The sequence below is a fragment of the Equus przewalskii genome, chromosome 7 (genome assembly GCF_037783145.1).
Source record: "Equus przewalskii isolate Varuska chromosome 7, EquPr2, whole genome shotgun sequence".
In the NCBI taxonomy this organism is placed as follows: Eukaryota; Metazoa; Chordata; class Mammalia; order Perissodactyla; family Equidae; genus Equus; species Equus przewalskii.
The window spans coordinates 21185308-21200778 of NC_091837.1; the positions used below are offsets into that span (position 1 = coordinate 21185308).

The window sequence follows — 15471 nt, forward strand, 5'->3', positions numbered from 1 at the left end:
ACAGACATTTCATTAAAAAAAAATTATACATATATATGTGAGGAGAGAGAGAGAGAGAATATGAATAAATGATAAAGTAAGTGTGTTAAAATGTTAACAGGCAGGGGCCGGCCCGGTGGCACAGCGGTTAAGTTCACACGTTCTGCTTCGGTGGCTGGGGTTTGCCAGTTTGGATCCCAGGTGCAGACATGGCCACTGCTTGTCAAACCATGCTGGAGAAGGCGTCCCACATAGAAAGTAGAGGAAGATGGGCACGGATGTTAGCTCAGAGCCAGTCTTCCTCAGCAAAAAGAGGAGGACTGGCAGCAGATGTTAGCTCAGGGCTAATCTTCCTCAAAATAAAATAAAATAAAATAAATAAAAGTCTTTCACTTATTTAAAAAAAAATGTTAACAGTCAGGAAAGCTGGGTAAAGTGAATACTATATACCGTTTTTTGCAAAAAAAAAAAAAAATTTTAATACTGTAAATGGAAGTTAACAAAGAAATCTACTTCCAAGTAAATGGCAGAATGTGAGAGGAACCATTTATAAAAAACTTCAGATTTTCTCTGTCTTGCTTCCTTTGCATTTTCCCCTAGATGTCCACGTCTGTTTTTGCCTCTCCTCTGTCCCAGCACTGTCTGGATTTCTCCACGCCCTTCCCCACTGTTCTCCACCCATGACTATCATTTTCTTTTTTTCATTTATCCCTCCAGCAAATTCTTTCACCCCCGAAAGTCCTTAACTCTTCATAATTTTGGCAATAACTACATTTCAAAATAACCAATTATCCCGAATGAGTTTTGTTCTTTTACTTAATTTAAAAATCAGGTGGGTTTAATGTTCTGTTTTGTTTTGTTTCCCTCCCCAAAGCCCCAGCACACAGCTGTACATCCTAGTTGTAAACCCTTCTGATTCTTCTGCGTGAGCCACCCCGGCAGCGTGGCTACTGACAGAGGAGTGGTGTGGTTCTGCACCCGGGAACCGAACCCAGGCCGCCAAAGCAGAGTGTGCCGAACTTTAACCACTAGGCCATCAGGGCTAGCTCGGGTTTAACGTTTTTAAGTCTGCCACTTAGAACTTCTACTAAACAAAAGTACTTTTAACTTTACCACGAAATCAGGTAGCAAGTTCCTATACTGAATCAAACAGTACAATGCAGAAAACTACTTATTACAGGATCCCATTTTTAAAAATGAATAATCTAAGCCTAGACATTTTTTTTAAATACAAAGGCTGATATACTAAATAGTAGTTAATGTGCTTAGGACAGTGTTGGTACATATTGGCACCCAAAAAGTATTGACTGACTGAGTGAATGAATGAATGCATGCATGCAAGCACTCTTAGGGTGGGACTACCAGGGAAATTCAGTTTCTATGTTCTATATATTATAATACTTAAATTATTAAAGAACATGTTTCATTTCTGTCCACCACCCCTCACCGACCAAAAAAAAGGCAGCAATAAAGATTTTTTTTAAACTGTTCCTAAATCCAAATTGTAACTCCAGATTTAGGGTTAGAGAGACCTATATGGTAATGAGAAAATCTGAAGTGCTATAAAAACTGGTAAGAGAAGTCCATAAATTCTCTAAAACAAGAATAAAAATCAAAGCTTCTGAATGAAATAAAGAGAGCTTTTTCTCCAGCTTTTCTGAGCAGAACTATATTACGTGCTTCAAGATATTCCTGAATATTTTCCAATTTATACCAACTGTGCTGCATTCTCTTCGTAGTTATTAGAAGTCCCACTCTTTGGGCAAATTTATGCTTTAACTATTCCTGGCCCAAATCAAGTGTAACTGGAAGACAAGTACAAAATAGCCTATAGTGACCATCTAAATATTTCACAGCACTTACAGTAACCAAAGTCAGATTTAAGGCACTAAAGTTCACAGCCAGTAACTTGTTAGTTCTTTGACCTCACATTTCACAGACATGTGCACGTTTCACATACATATACAGGCACTGTTTCTGAAGATGTTTTTGCACAACGAAACAACCTAGTGAGTGTTTGTGTGCACTGAGAACCTACTAAACTAATTAACAAGTGTCTTACTTTGGCTCACCAAGCTTTGATAACACGGCTGCTGTTCCGCTAGGTAACAAATCTTTCAATCAGGGGGCAGGTCCCACTTTGAGAAGAGCTTAGCTCCCATTTTGAGAAGCTGAGTTCTCTGGAAGGCAGTCAACAGGGGAAAGCAGGCAAATATCTCTGATGTTTAGACGCCACCCTGTCTGCAGCACAGCAATGGGGCTAGGGTGGGGGTGGGGAGGGAGCTAAGCAGAGCTCCCCAAAAGAGCAGTCGCCTCCTTTCCCTGGTCTCAGCACACTCCTAATTAACTCCGCTTTGTGTCTGTTATGAATAGCTTCAAATGGAAAGGCTCCAACTCCACATTCTTCTTCATTATGCACGGCTTATTAAAATTGAAATTTCACTGTTTCCAACTCGACCAAATTGGTGGTTCAAAGCACTGTGTGCTATGAGGAGTAAAGCATTCATTTAAGAGATGGAATCAAGATAAATATGGCCTGGATTAAAACTGGAACAGGCTGGAAACTTCAAGGCTTTGAGTTCTAAGCTTGCCACATGAGCCTGGGAAAATCCTAACCCTTCCAGGCAGCAGTTCCCCAATCTGTCAGGACAGACGACAGCATGGTGCCCCACTCTTCTGAAAAACCAGGGTTGTGAAGTAGGGAGAGTTTCCAGAGAAGCCCTTCCTGGTTGTTTCCATTCCCAAACAAGGACAGTCGCCTATGGGAGCCTGTCCTCCTGCTCACAAGGAGAGCGCATTCAAGCTGCTTAGAAAAACAACGAAAATCCGCACGCCAGCCCTGCAGACTGGTACCTGCTCTTCTTCAATCCTGCGCTGTAGTGTTTCGATATAATGCTGGACGGCCATGTAGATGAATCGGTACTGTGCTTCTGTCTGGACCATCCCTGACCTCTGAGACCGCACCATCTGAATGGTTTTGGGCACGTCAATGTCGCAGTCAACACCTACAAAGCAAGCATCACAAAGCATCAGGGGAAACTGGAGGGCCGGAGTGAAGTGGTTTAATGCACCACATTTAGCAGACTCAGACAAAGCAAATTTAGTCTTCAGGGTTCTAACCGAACATGTTTCAAGGGCTACAGCACAGGCCATCTGATCACTACCAATGGTCAGAGATGACATGAGAAAGTGCTGGAGATGAGGATTCCCTCCCTTTCCAGCAGCACCACCCCATACCGCCAGTAAGGATCAGGTGGCTGGCTAGAGACCACCACTGCATACTCAACAGAAGACCACAGCGGTGGGATCCACAGCGCCTAGGCTTCCTTCGATGCCAAAAGCTCCGATAGCATCACTTCTGTTCTCTGGCGAACATACCGAAGTTGAAGCCTTCGGCCCAGATTTTTGTGAACATTTTTTAACATTCAAATTCTTCCCCGGGCTATTTTCACTAGCACTTTCCTTCCATAAACTAAAAACAGGAACTGTAGCTTCTTGCCCTCCAGATGACCTACCTTTCTCTCTGATGATGTCAATAAGGATATCTATCACAATGAACGTCCCTGTCCGGCCAATTCCAGCACTGCGGGCAGGACAGAAAGCAAGCACAACGGGGTCATTCATGAGGATTTAAACTCAAAACCAAGCTATTGATATTAACAGAAACAACATCTGCTCTTGGGAATAGTTGTAGGATCGTCTATTTATATTTGAAAACAGATCAGCAAAGAGCACAGGGCTTTCGACTCAGCCCATCCTGTGATGGGAGCCCAGCTTCTCCAGGACAGCGTGCCTAAAGCAGCTGCCTTCGCCTCTGACCCCAGTTTCCTCATCTGTGAAATGGGGATAACAGTGCATACCTCACAGGATTGCTGTGAGGATCAAATGTGCATCCTGTATGAAAAACACTGAGCTCTGAGGCTGGCACAGAGCAAGTGCTCAGTAAACGGCAGCTTTTAAAAAACCGAACAAATGGTATACGAATGAGATTTAGGAAAGCAACTTTTCCCAAGTATAACCATGAAGCCCAAAGCTTGGGCACGAGCAGCCTGCAAACTGTGGTGTGGAGGCCACGGGCATGGCTTCCAGAGGGCTAGATGGGAAACAGTCTGAATCTTTCAAAGCAAACAAGTGTATTGTCAGGGAAAAAAAATGTATCTTATTTCCATGGTAGAAGAGAACAGAATCACAATCAAAGAGATAAATCCTAGATTACTAAACTAAAAAGAAAACCAAGCAAAAGTGACTAAGGACTCCTTGAGAATGAGGACCGTGGTCACCACCCATGGCCAGCCACCCCCAGTACCTGGCTGTCCTGGAAGGTCTAGGAGAAACATACTTTGGGGCTAAAGTGTCCCTTAATGCAGTTTATCAGGCCTCAAATAGAGATGCAATTTTTCCCACAGTTAAAGAGCTGGGGTGGGTAGTTAAAACAAGCCCCGAGTGCTCGTAGATGGGGACGGGGGGCTGGTCACCTGCAGTGAACCACCACAGGCCCAGCGTCCATGATGCTCTCCTGCTTATGGTGGACCTCCTCCAGGAAGTCCAGCACGCCCCCAGGGTCACTGGGCACTCCATGGTCTGGCCAGGTCCGAAAGTGGTATTGCCAGACCGTTCTCTCCGTATTCCCCTGGAGTAGAGCCAAGAAAAACCAGAAAAGAATTAAATAAATCAAGGGGTTGAGGAACTGCCTGGTTCCCATCTTTCCCAGACCCCACGTGAGCCGATGGGGCTGGCCGGCACAGAACCTCCTCCCGCCCCATTTACAGGTCCTCTTCTGAGTCTCTCAGCTCTCTTCTGCTTTTGCGTCTGGCTGAGCAAGCCGGGAGGCAGCTCTTGCCTCTGTTAGAAGAATGAAGATGTCTGGCTTCTTCAGGAAACAGCAGCCTGAATCACCTCTCTGAAGCAGCAGCAGCAGGCAATGTCCCTGCTCCTCCTCATCCGTGAGTAGCTCAACTCAGGAGGCGACTGGGGCCTCTGGGACTCGGGGCGCTCCTCCCACCAGATGGGAGAACAGGGAATCCCTCAAGACACTTGCTCCTTTGTTTTTTTACACCCAGCCCTCCTCCCCGCCCCTAACACACACACTTTTATTATCATATCATGATATTTTTAACTCCTCTTTACTGCAAAGTAGATACGAAGACAGGCTTTGCAATTAGATGACTGGATTTAGGCCCAAATTCCAGCATTCACACTCACTGTGGCCCCTGGACATCTCTAAGTCTCAATTTTTTCCTTTGCAAATGGGAAAAATCTTCACTCTCTCACAATACCACTGTGAGGATTAAACAAGACCAATCAGACACACGGCTACTGCTCAGCAGAGTGATAGACTCGGCACACCAACGCTCTTCTGAGGAGAGCCGTCACTCACAAAGGTCAACGATGGTACCAAGACCACACAAGGCCAAAAAGTATGGCGTTCTGGGTCTACGCAGATTAGGTCTTTGTAGCAATGCTGCATCTTCTTCCTATACACAGTATCCAGAGACAATCCAAGTTAAGTGACATTTTTAAAGCGGATTTAAAAATAAGAGAGAGAGAAACTAGACCAGTGTCTACCATCAGTGACTTTCAGGACATCCAAGGAATGTGAAGCACGATTAAGATCTTTTCTTGAGTTACGTGCATTTAATTTTCTGACATCATAAAAAAGAGCTTTCTTGGTGTTACCGGCGAGCTACATATCAGGGCCTACAGAGGCCACAGCAAGGACAGCAGGGAGTGAGAGAAACTCAGCTTCCCCGCGCATCCACGCTCCTCCTCCTCAGGAAAGGTCACTGAGGTCTCTGCCTGAGCCCTCCTTCCTGGGCAGTTAAGAGGCTTCAGTGAGGCCATGCGACAGCACTTCAGAGAAAATGTAACAGGTTACGCAAAAAGTAGATAATACATGACCAGCAATTCTGGAGAAATGATCAGTCCCGTGTGAGCATCTGCATCCAGGGGTGCAAAACACAAAGCAAACACACCAACGGTCCCTGTACCTGCCACTCAAAGGCCTCTGATAACAAGAAGATGGATGGCTTGCCACTAGAACTGAAGAAAACCCACCCGCTTCTCAGAAAGCCCCGATAGCGAGAAGATGGCTAGTTTACCACTAAAACTAAAGAAAAACTTCTCTGAAATCTTTGTCCAACGTCCTCTAAATCTCTCTCCCACTTCCGCTTGACGGCTACATTTTTCCAGCTCCTCTCACAGTCTCTGCCATTGATTGGACCTCCACTCTCTCCCCATCAGGAGACCTGCATCCCCACTGACATCAGAAGTTCCAACACCTCACCCTGGACCACGACCGCCCAGGTTTCCACTCGCGTTAGTCCCCGACCTCCTCACGGAGCTCACCAGACCACGGAGCCTCCCTCCACTCTCCACCCGCCTCCTCCTGCTCTTGCTGCCCCCTTAACCAGCTCGGATTCCACGTACCATCCTGACAACTGCCCTCCATTCACCACCCACCAGGCAAAGCTGCAAGCCTGGACAAACCCAACCACCCACTTTCTGTTTTTAACCTGAGGAACAGCGTCCTCAAGAAAAATCACACAACCACGTGATCGATGTTACTAAATGTTTATGTTCACCACCTCAACAGAGGACTCAGCACCGCCTAGATATTTACTGCATTTCTTGCTTTCTCTACAAAATTATTGCATGCTATTCCCACTTTCCTCAAATATTTCATCTCTTCTTTTTTTTTTGAAAGGTTTAATTTTTTTCCTTTTTCTCCCCAAAGCCCCCGGTACGTAGTTGTATATTCTTCGTTGTGGGTCCTTCTAGTTGTGGCAATGTGGGATGCTGCCTCAGTGTGGTTTGATGAGCGGTGCCATGTCCGCGCCCAGGATTCGAACCAACAAAACAGTGGGTCGCCTGTAGCGGAGCGCGCTAACTTAACCACCTGGCCACGGGGCTGGCCCCTATTTCATCTCTACTTATTTCCTTCCAAAATCAGCTGATGCCTGTCTCAGGCATCACGGAGAATATACAGAAAATCCATTTCAGCTCCTCCACCTGCATCTGCAGCCACCTTCTCCTCTTTCCCTCCATCACCACAGAAGAACAATCCCACCATCGATCAAAACCAATCCATCCCCGATGCTCTAGATCCCATCTCCCCTTTTCACGCAACCTCCATTCCTGCCTCCGTGGCATCTTCGCTTCTCAAAGGCATCTCAAACTTTACAAGTCTAGGAGGTTGGTTCTTCATCCTCCCTTCCTCCTCAAATCCATTGCAATCCACCCCACTGTTCAAGCTAGAAAACTGGCGGTCGTTCTTAATGCTGCCCTCGCCTCTCGTTCTTGCCATCATCAAATCCCTTCATGTCTACCTCCACAGTTATCTCCAGTTGGTCCCTTTCTGTCCATCACCCCTGTCACTACCCTGGCATCTTGTACCTAGACAGTCCAAGCCCTACCATCTTGTATATCTTCTCCTAGCTTTCCTGACCTCTGCCACAGGAGTGCTGTCCACTCAGACTCAAATCCTAAGATGTTTTTGAATCCTCCTCCTCCTCTAACAGCCAAACTATCCCCACAGCCTGCCGACTTCACCCTAACTGCTGGAGTCTCTGGGATCCGTGGAGAGGAGGCCATCAGACCTCGACCACTGCGGAGGCCTTCCAGCCACTAGGATCACCCCATCCCCAGTCCTCCCTGCCAGGGCTATCAGACACTTCCAGGCACACAGCTCTGCGCACATGTTCACTTGGCACAAGAACCATCACAGGGTCCATGACAACTAACGAATAAAGTTCACATTTCTTAACATGATGGTCAAAACCTCTCTCAACCCAAGTTTGTTCCCTTGATTCCCCACTTGCCTTTATCCCCCATAAATCCCACTCGCCTACACTTTGCAATTTAGCACTGTGACCACAATGACACCTCCATCTGCAAGGCCCTTCCTCCACCATGTTCTCCCACAGAATCCTCAACCTTAAAGACTCTGTCTCTTCTGGGACCATCTCCCCGATGCCCGAGCTGGAAGGAAGCGTAGCCTCTGCAGTACCACGGCACCTCAGCCGGGTGTTACAGCCCAGGCCTGCTCTGGAGCACCGCCATTGTATAAATGGCTTCTCACTGCTACATGACTGTAATTCCTCGAGGGTTAAGGCTGTTTCATTCATCTTTGTTTCCCCAAAAGACCTTGAATAAGTAAGCCCCTCTAACCATGAAATTAAAACGAATCCAAATCTAATCCTGCTTTGTAAAGTTAGTCACTCCAGGGAGAAACCTGAACCACACGCAATTAAGATCTGATGCCATGGACTTTGACCAGGACCTCAGGGCCTTTGCACTTGCTGTTCCCTTTGCTTGAGATACTCGTCTTTGGATGTCTGGCTCCTCCATCTTCAGGTGTCAGATCAAGTGATGCTCCCTCCAAGAGGCTCTCTCAGTTTACTCCATCTCAAGTACTCAGTTTCTCTCTAATACACCATCCTATAGCCTGCACAGACTGAGCACAATCGGAAAGCTTGGTTGGTTCTTTACTTTTTAACCTTTCCATCTCCTGAGGCTCTGTGAGGGCAGGGCCCGTGCCTGTCTTGTTTTCAATGTACCAGTAGTGCCTCAACTGTACCTGGCTCACAGAAGGCACCCAATAAACAGACATTGAATCAGAGAGTGAATAAACGCATGAATGGATGCAAGCATGAGTAACTGCACGACTCTGGATCACTGCATACGACAGACAATTACCAAAGTCTCTAAAATACGACAATATACTTACTTGTCCAACCTTTGAGAGTTTAAGTTCTCTTAACGTGTAGTCATGAGCGGCACTCTCTTTGACGTTCCTAACACGCATGACCCCATATTCTTTTAGAGCATACTCGTCAGGCCAGTATTTGACACATTTACTCTGGAAGGGATCAGAGAAAAGACAGTTAATCTCTGAGAACTCTGAATTAAAGCCTAAACCAGCAGAAAATAAACATTCAAGCCTTGCTTAATGACTACTAACATGGAAAATGGCGTGTCTACCATCTACCTGTTTCCCTTTCAAAGAAAAGGACACACGAGTTCAAGTAAGAAAAGGAGGCGCTTGGCAAGCCAGGGAGAAGGGGGCAGACAAAGCCTTTGCAGGGTTGTCTGACCTAAGACACATGTCAAAGGAGAGTCAGTGTTTGTTTATCTCTAAAGAACCAAAGATGCAAAGACAGAAGGACTAACCAGTTTGAGGGTGCTGTCTAGCAACCAGAGTTTTGGATTCTAGAGATCTGCCAGTCACTCTGCGGAAGGCAAGCAAGGACTCTGGAGGTGGATGGGCTGCCCAACGAGCCAGACTGTCTGGTTCATTTCCGCACCAGCGTAGGAGGACTCTGTGCCTTATCTAACCCGAGTGTGAACAACTCCAGTAGAGAAAGGCAGCCGAGGGGGTTTTGAACCAGCTGCTTTTTCTATATCCAGATCCATTTGATACCTACTACACACGTCACCTTCGCTTAACTGGGTGTCTGGGAACGCCAAGCCTGCAAGAGCTGCTGGCTTCAGAGCAGGCAGATTAAAAATATGGCACCAGAACATCATTCTTGCTGCCAAAGAGGAAGATATTTCACTCAATGAGCGACGAGTCTGTATATCTTTGGTGATGTGTCCTGGGCAGAGAATGTGTTCTGTTTTTTTCTGGGAGCAGTCACCCACACCACTCACTTTCCACAACCACTAAGACACAAATACCAGCAAGAGAAATTTACCCTGTATATTAGAAAGACAGAGAAATTCAGTCTTAAAGCTAGAAATAGGAGAGCAGCCGCAGACATCCACATAGTCAATGACTAATTGATAGAAAAAAAAAAAACACAACAAGAGGAAAGTTCAACAGAGGGATTAATGGATGGTGCAACTTTTTTGCCTGGCGTAGTTTATGTGGTTTTTTATTTATTATTACTGTGAATTCAGCTTTTCCCTCCAGCATTTTGTAGATCCAAATCTCTCTTAGACAGATTTGACACAATTTTTTTTTTTTTTTTTTAAAGATTTTATTTTTTTCCTTTCTCTCCCCAAAGCCCCCCGGTACATAGTTGTGTATTCTTCGTTGTGGGTTCTTCTAGTTGTGGCATGTGGGACGCTGCCTCAGCGTGGTCTGATGAGCAGTGCCATGTCCGCGCCCAGGATTCGAACTAACGAAGCACTGGGCCGCCTGCAGCGGAGCACGCGAACTTAACCACTCGGCCACGGGGCCAGCCCCTTGACACAATTTTTTTATCCCCAAATAAACACTTTCGATACTAATTGTACTCAATGCTGTTCTTGGCCAATCAGTTCTCAGGACTGCCAGTTGCTCAAAAGAACTCAACAGAGAACAAAAATCAAATCACCATTCTGAAAACATTCCAGCTGACTTCAAACATCTGCAAAGCACTGCGGCCCTCCTCCCAGTTTTCCAAACTCTGATGTAAACCTTGGAAACAAATTCTAAAATGTGAGAGCTAATACTCGAGCATTTAAAGCAAAGCCAGGAATCAAAGAGAATCCAGAGTCTGGTTTTTCTATTTTGTGCACTGGAGGGATCCCGAGAGAGCAGGTTATCAGAAAGGCCTGCGAAGGGAACGGAAGCCCGTCATGTCACCCTGCCCCCGCAGAGTGCAGAGGAAGAACGAGAAGCAGGCACAGACTAGGAGGAGGACGTGAGGAGCGGGACACAGTGATTTGGCCCAATGTCTGCCTGTTCTAGGAGCTTCCAGCAGCTCTTCTGAAAGGGACCAACACTGATTCTCTGAAGTGACAGAAGCACTCTCTCTTCACAGCCCCCAAGTCCTTTGAGAACAGGTGGCCTCCTACAACTACAATCAGGAAACAGGCAGGACAGAGGGCTCAGTTTTCCTTTCCGTACTTAGGGCAAGTGACACTCACTTGACGCAGAAACTACGAAGACGTTTAAACTTGTATATTAATTCAAAAACATCTAACGTTCCTGCAGGCAGCTGCAGGAGGAAGCCTTTGTTTTCACAATGACCAGATCTGGCCTCAAAGGTGTTCAGAGGACAACAACTAGTAGTGCAATAAGAAAAATCTTATAAAATCACACTGCCCCCACAACTGATATGAAAATTATATTAGGAGGGCTAAAATCCAAAATCACCCATCTGTCTTAGGTTTAACTTATAGGTGCAACTGCTACATTCTATGCAAATTTTATATAAACCAATTAAAGTGTATCTAAAAGAGAACTTATCTAGAACACAAACAAAAACACAGAACTTTTCCATATTAAAAAACCCACATGGATGAGCTCACATGGGATAACACACAGAGTTGTCACTCAATGAGATGTGCCTGCTTCTCTGTAGGTATCAGACATTACACTTCCAAAAACCTGTAGTGTCTGTCGTGAAGGGTATGGGGAGATGGGTGCCAGGCACATGCTGCTGGGGGGAATGGAGACTGGGACAGCCACTCTGGAGGGCAGTTTGGCAGAAGTTATTAAAACAACAACATGCACACCTTGTGACCTAGCAGCCCTTCTGATACCTAACCTAGAGGAACATCTGCCACATGCACATAAAAGCAAGAATAAGATTACTCACTTCAGCTCGGTTTGCAAGAAAAAAACTGAAACACTTGAATGTCCATCAAGGGCATAATGGTTAAACAAATTATAGAACATCCAATACCATGCAATTATTAAAAAGAAAGGGATGGGGGCTGGCCCCATGGCCGAGTGGTTAAGTTCGCATGGTCCGCTGCAGGCGGCACAGTGTTTCGTTGGTTCGAATCCTGGGCGCGGACACGGCACTGCTCGTCAAACCACGCTGAGGCAGCGTCCCACATGCCACAACTGGAAGGACCCACAACGAAAAATATACAACTATGTACTGGGGGGCTTTGGAGAGAAAAAGGAAAAAATAAAATCTTTAAAAAAAAAAAAACAAAAATGGATGGGATAGCCAATATGTACTAATAGAAGAAGTTAGAACATATATTGGTGGAGGGGATGGCCCAAGATGCACAATGAAGTTATTGTATGAAAGCACTTTTCATAGAGTATTTTTCAGAAAATAGTACTATATACTTCTATAAGTACATACACATGTGTCAATACATGTACATATGTAAATGTAGGCATGTAAAGCCTGTAACGCCTCTAATGAACATATGTAAATGCCAAGAAGACAGTGTAGAAAAAGACACATCAAACTGATAACAGGGTTTTTACACTGGAGGAGGGGACTAAAATGGGTGGGATGCAGGTGGCAAAGGCAACGTTAACCTTAACTATAATGTGTTTGAATATTTATATGAACATATGGTTTGGATAATTCAAATTAATTTAATTTTTGAAAGTCATGATAAGTATAGTTTATATGACAACTAAAATCACCGTTTATTAGTACTCTAAGCACCGAGAGTACTAGACAGGCCTCCTGACACAATCTTTTTGACCTCTGCTTCTGGATACAGTGGAGTAACAGGACTGGATTTCCCCTCCCACTTTAAACAACTCAAAAACCAGAAAAAATGAAACAACGTATACAATAGAATTAGTAACAAGGACATTAAAATAGTTATTAAGACTATATTCCATATGTTCACAAAAGGTATAGGAAATGATGCACATGTTAAAAGGAAAGGCATCAGGGGCTGGCCCCGTAGCCAAGTGGTTAAGTTCGCGCACTCCGCTGCAGGCGGCCCAGTGTTTCGTTGGTTCGAATCCTGGGCGCGGACATGGCACTGCTCATCAAACCACGCTGAGGCAGCATCCCACATGCCACAACTAGAAGGACCCACAACGAAGAATATACAACTATGTACTGGGGGGCTTCGGGGAGAAAAAGGAAAAATAAAATCTTTAAAAAAAAAAAAAAGGAAAGGCATCAAAGATATTTAAAAGATCCAAATGTTATAAATAAGAAGATCCAAAATCTTATGAAAGATTCAAATAAAATGCCTAGAGGTGAAAAAGACAACGTGTGCTGTGGAAAATACACTGGATAGGATGAACAGCAGATTACACACTGCAGAAGAAAACATTAACTTAGAGACACATAGCAGAAAAAAAAAAGCTATCCTAAATGAAACACAGGGTAAAAAAAGACTGAAACGATGAAGAAAGCCTCAGTGAACTGTACGACAACTTTAAGCAGCCTAACACACGTGTAATCGGCGTCCCAGGCCAGGGGGTGGTGGGGATACATATTTGAAGAAATAATAAACATTATCCAAATTTGAAGAAAACTATAAATCCACAAATCCAAGAAGCTCAATGAACCCCACACAGAAGAAACAGAGAGAAAACTACACCCAGGCACATCATAACTAAATTTCTTCTACTCCCTTTTTTCCAGAGGGTCTCTTAGTGTACACTTAATTTGTCTATTCAATTCTTAATTAATATGGTCAACCTGACGCGTCCAATACTTTAACAATATTGCATCAGAAACATATGTAATATACCTTTCCTCGCTCCACTTCTTTCGTTGTCATGACAATCACTCGGGAATTCTCTTGAAACACCATCCGCCAAAAGTCATTCACCGTATTTTGCAGACAGCCTTGTGTGGCAATATAACTCTTTTTGGGCTTTGAATTGTTGCACTTGGTTTCAAACTCAGGCTAGAAATTTAGGAAGAACATCCTTGAAACATTCAAGACACAAGGAAGGATTTAAAACAGGCTAGCAATGTACGATCAGACAACACTGTGAAAAGCAAAACTCACCATGATAATATTTGCATTGATGTAATCCGAAACAGGCTCGTTGGGATCACCATCATGCAGGACAACCCTGGTATGATCAACTGGAAGGAAAAAAAGACAGATCAGTCACAAAGTGCTCAGACCTCTTCAGGACAAATCAGTTCAAATCAGTTAATCCTCAACCTAGTCCAAGTTTTGTTCATCAGTGATAAGACCACATGAAAAATCAAATACTAAGCAAGCACAACAATAATCTGAACACCACGTGATGCCTCAGAATGCTTTTTAAGAAGAATAACGTAGCAATGTCAATTTCCTGGTTTTAATAATGTACCATGGATATAAAGGATATTATCATGGGTGAAGCTGGGTAAAGGGGAGATGGGAACCCTATATATATTTTTGTGACTTCTTGTGAGTCTAAAATTATTTCAAAACAAAAAGTTTTTTAGAAAAAGGAAGAGTAAAGTACAGATAAATGACATGATGTCTGAGATTTGCTTTAAAACAATACAGGGAGAGGGGAGAAGTGGATCAAAATATAGATGAATCAAGATTGGGCATGAGGTGACAATCGTCAGAGCCGGGTGACGGGTATGCACAGGTTCTTTACACTACTCTGTCCACTTCTGAATATACTTGAAACTTCCCATAACAAAAAGGGTTTCTTCAAATGAAGCAGAATGAAATACAGTATCTAAAAGATTCTTATAGTATCAACTGGCCAAATTCTATACAAAAGTATATTATTGGTGTAAAACTCTGAGTGCTCTACCTAAACAATATATTTTACAATGGGAATTAGTCATATAGTTGTATGCCTTAATAGAACAATGTTCTTTTTGCCTCAGACTTCTCATCTTTAAAGAAATAAGATGTTAATTGGAGAAAACATCTCATTGGGAGCTTTAAGGAAGGAAAAGGCAATAATATTCTATTTAGATACTGCGTACTATTGTTCCCTTCATCTTTTCCCACATCCCTACATCCTACTAACGAGTACCACTAGACCTCCTGAGCAGAAATGAAAACTTACACGTAGAAAGAATGAGGCTTTCCCAAGGTCATTAGGACCATGCTGTGGCTCAAACTCATTCTCTTCAAATTCCTCATTGCCTTTTCTCAGGATTATAAATGCCTCCACTTTCTCCCATCCTCATCTACACACATTACAAATACCCACAGAGATGTGGTACCCATATATTCCATGCATGTGTACATATGTATCCAGAAAGAGAAAGAGGATGCTTGACACTCACACACACACACAGATGGGTTCACGATATCTGACAGAACGGCTCTGACCTGATGAGACAGTAGAGCAATGCTCTCCAAATCTGACCATGTGTCCCAATAAACTTTAATAATCAGGTTTTTGAACACTGAAATACACGCACATATATATACAAACAAGCCTTGTTTTTAAGTTGGGTAAATTCATCATGGACGCACTGCCATTAACCTGTACATCAGGTTTAAATTTTTCTTTTCCCTTTTTTCTTTAGATACAGCACATAAATAAAGAGAAATTCTAACTGTTCTGTCCCTTCCCCCAGTGGATTGCCTTGCATAGCCCACGCTGAAGACCCCTGCATGAGAGCATGGTGCCAAGAGCAGTGACTCTGGGGACTCCAGTGCCAGCTGGCCCACGTACTCCCACTTGCGACACTGCTAATATGTCTATAAAATAGGGATAATAAGAACACTTGCTTCGTGTGCATGGGCTATGGATTAAGTGAGCTGTGGATGCGAAGAGACTGGCACAGAGTCAGCCCTCAGGAGAGATGAGCTACGACAACCGTTTAGCGCCATTTCAGGGGCCCTCGTGCAAGGCCTACAGCCTTCTGGGCCTCTTTT

General features: G+C 44.2%; 1 protein-coding gene across 2 annotated transcripts in view; it reads right to left on the minus strand.

Moving 5' to 3' along the window:
• The window catches only part of PTPN11 (protein tyrosine phosphatase non-receptor type 11), an 86896-nt gene that overhangs the window by 16266 nt on the left and 55159 nt on the right, over window positions 1–15471 (minus strand). Inside the window, exons 8-13 of one of the 2 annotated variants that reach the window (XM_008529496.2) lie at window positions 13636–13715; window positions 13372–13530; window positions 8705–8836; window positions 4455–4609; window positions 3495–3562; window positions 2833–2984 (exon numbers count right to left, since the gene is read on the minus strand). In XM_008529496.2, coding sequence (XP_008527718.1) covers window positions 2833–2984; window positions 3495–3562; window positions 4455–4609; window positions 8705–8836; window positions 13372–13530; window positions 13636–13715 — 746 coding nt within the window. Of the gene's footprint in view, window positions 1–2832; window positions 2985–3494; window positions 3563–4454; window positions 4621–8703; window positions 8837–13371; window positions 13531–13635; window positions 13716–15471 lie in introns of both variants that reach the window. The other variant, XM_070627227.1, reaches the window with a different exon arrangement.